Genomic DNA, 2242 nt, shown 5'->3' with positions numbered 1-2242 from the left:
ATCAAATGCTATGTAACTAAAATCAAAATTAATTTTTATATGGAATATCATTAAATTAATTTATTATGATTTAATATAGGTTTGAACTTTAATCTAAATCTTAGGGATTTTGATAGATGACATCTATCTAGATATATCCTAGATAGATTAGATTTGGTCGTTCAAATAAATCCTATAAATCTAGGATTCCATTTTTATGGAATAAATAAATTGGAATTTAATGTAGAGTATTTCCATAATATATACTTATCATGATATGGTTAGGTTTGAATTATAATCCTTATCTATAAGTTATTGATAAATTTTATTTATCTAGAATATATCTTAAGATGATTTGGATAAGTATTTTCCAACTAAATCCTATTATATCTAGATTTCCTAAACCTAATGGAAAAGGATAAGTGTTATAATTAATATTATTATTACAATTATTAGTTAATAATAATTGATTAATATTAATTAAAGAAAATATTTGATTAATTATTTATAATTATTATTAATTATTAATTAATCAAATTATTTAATTATCTTAGTTTAATTTCATGGATTTAATAGAACTATCTATTAATTTGAAATTAATATAAGTGAACTTTCTGCCTAATTCACTTAAGTGATAATTAAAAGAAAAATCATATCTTAAAATAACTAAGCGATAATTACGATCTCTATCGTATATGGTCTCCAAAGAATTAGTCTATGTATGAAGCAGTTTCCAATATTAACGTGACTCACCTTAGTGGGAGCCTTAATCCTAAGAAACAGTAAGTTCATTGGTTAGACTTCTCAAAATTAAGTTCAATTTTATCTAGACGTGATTTCCAATATTATCGCGACCCACCTTAGTGGGAGCTTTAATCCTAAGAAATTGCAAAGTTCAGAAGATTAAATTGAATTGTGAGATAACTGTAGAATTTTGTTTGTGGCGTGCGACCTTCCTTAGAAGGAGTATCAATACAGAAATGAAATTCTTGGTGTGAATATTCAATGGTACAAGCTTAGGCAACGTTTGGCGGCCATGCCACCTTAGTGGTCTCTGGACTATTCGTAGATGTTGTGACCAGAATTTTGTTAAATATGAATTTTTTTACTTGACCTCCCTAGAGGCGTACTTAATTCTATTTGACTGTTGTGAGAATCTAAACGGTTTTAATGGTTTTTACTCTTTAGAATCTTACATAGTTTGTAACAATAAGCTATTCTTTTTCTCAGCTAAATCCAAACAAGATGTCGTTCAATCCTCTTTCCGCTATTCTTAAAGAACACAAACTCGAAGGTCATAACTATATTGCATGGAAACAAAACTTGGATATCGTTCTCACTGCCGAAGAGTACAAATATGTGCTCACTACTGAATGTCCACCCGTACCTGCTGCAAATGCTTCTGCAGCAGTGAAAGAAACATACAGGAAGTGGTGTAAAGCCAATGAGATGGCGAAGTGCTACATGTTGGCTTCTATGTCAACAGTACTTCAACATCAGCATCAAGGCATGAACACTGCTACTGAGATTATGAACAATCTTAATAACCTTTTTGGTACTCAGAATCGAGCGGCTAAGTCTTTAGCCTTTCGGAGCATCATGACTAAGGTTATGAAGGAGGGCACACCTGTGAGGGACCATGTCCTCGAGATGATGAGCCACCTCAATCAAATTGAGGTTTTGGGAGGGACCATTGATCCCGAGTCCCATGTAACTATAATCCTTCAGAGTTTTCCAGCTAGCTATCAGCAGTTCAAGCTCAATTTCGAGATGAACAAGAGGGCTTACACCCTAGCTGAACTGTTGACTGAGTTGGCAGTCAGCGGAGGATCTTATGGTCCAGACAAAAGCTGCTATGATGAGTTCTAGGCCGTCTTCCTCAGGCTCTAAGCCAGGTAAGGAGAAGAAGAAAGCCCAGAATGTTGTAGCACCTAAGATAGCTAAGGGCAAAAAGAAACGGGTGAACACGAACAAGAAGCAAAGCGGCAAGTGCTTCAAATGTGGCGAAAAGGGGCATTGGAAGCCGGATTGTCCTAAAAAGGGCAATGGCTCAGGTATGCACCAAGCTTTCGTTGTAGAATCATGTTTAGCAGTTGTATCTACTCAGCAATGGGTGGTTGATACTGGAGCTACTGATCATGTTTGCTTTGATCCTGATATTATGGATATTATGCAGGTAACAAGGCAGTTGAATGAAGCAGAGATCGAAATCCAGCTGGGCAATGCTACGAGAGTGGCAGCTGTTGCAGTGGGAGACGTTTAT

General features: G+C 34.8%; 1 protein-coding gene across 1 annotated transcript; it reads left to right on the top strand.

Moving 5' to 3' along the window:
- The first annotated feature begins 1224 nt into the window (after positions 1-1224).
- On the top strand, positions 1225-1848 carry LOC148926547 (uncharacterized). Its single transcript, XM_089059166.1, has 2 exons — positions 1225-1608; positions 1708-1848. Exons 1-2 carry the CDS (start codon positions 1225-1227, stop codon positions 1846-1848), a joined length of 525 nt encoding a protein of 174 aa, XP_088915292.1.
- The last annotated feature ends 394 nt before the right edge of the window (positions 1849-2242 follow it).

The sequence above is a fragment of the Salvia hispanica genome, chromosome 5 (assembly GCF_029641045.1).
Source record: "Salvia hispanica isolate PSC_SH4W2 chromosome 5, Shi_PSC_v1, whole genome shotgun sequence".
Classification (NCBI taxonomy): domain Eukaryota; kingdom Viridiplantae; phylum Streptophyta; class Magnoliopsida; order Lamiales; family Lamiaceae; genus Salvia; species Salvia hispanica.
Note: the sequence above shows the minus strand (reverse complement) of the source record. Positions and strands in the feature narration are given on the sequence as shown.

What these genes read in the sequence shown, in the direction of transcription:
- LOC148926547 (XM_089059166.1), top strand. Translation starts at nt 1,225, where the DNA reads ATGTCGTTCAATCCTCTTTCCGCTATTCTTAAAGAACACAAACTCGAA. An exon ending in TTATGAAGGAGGGCACACCT is followed by an intron (nt 1,609 to 1,707) that starts GTGAGGGACCAT and finishes ATAATCCTTCAG; the next exon opens with AGTTTTCCAGCTAGCTATCA.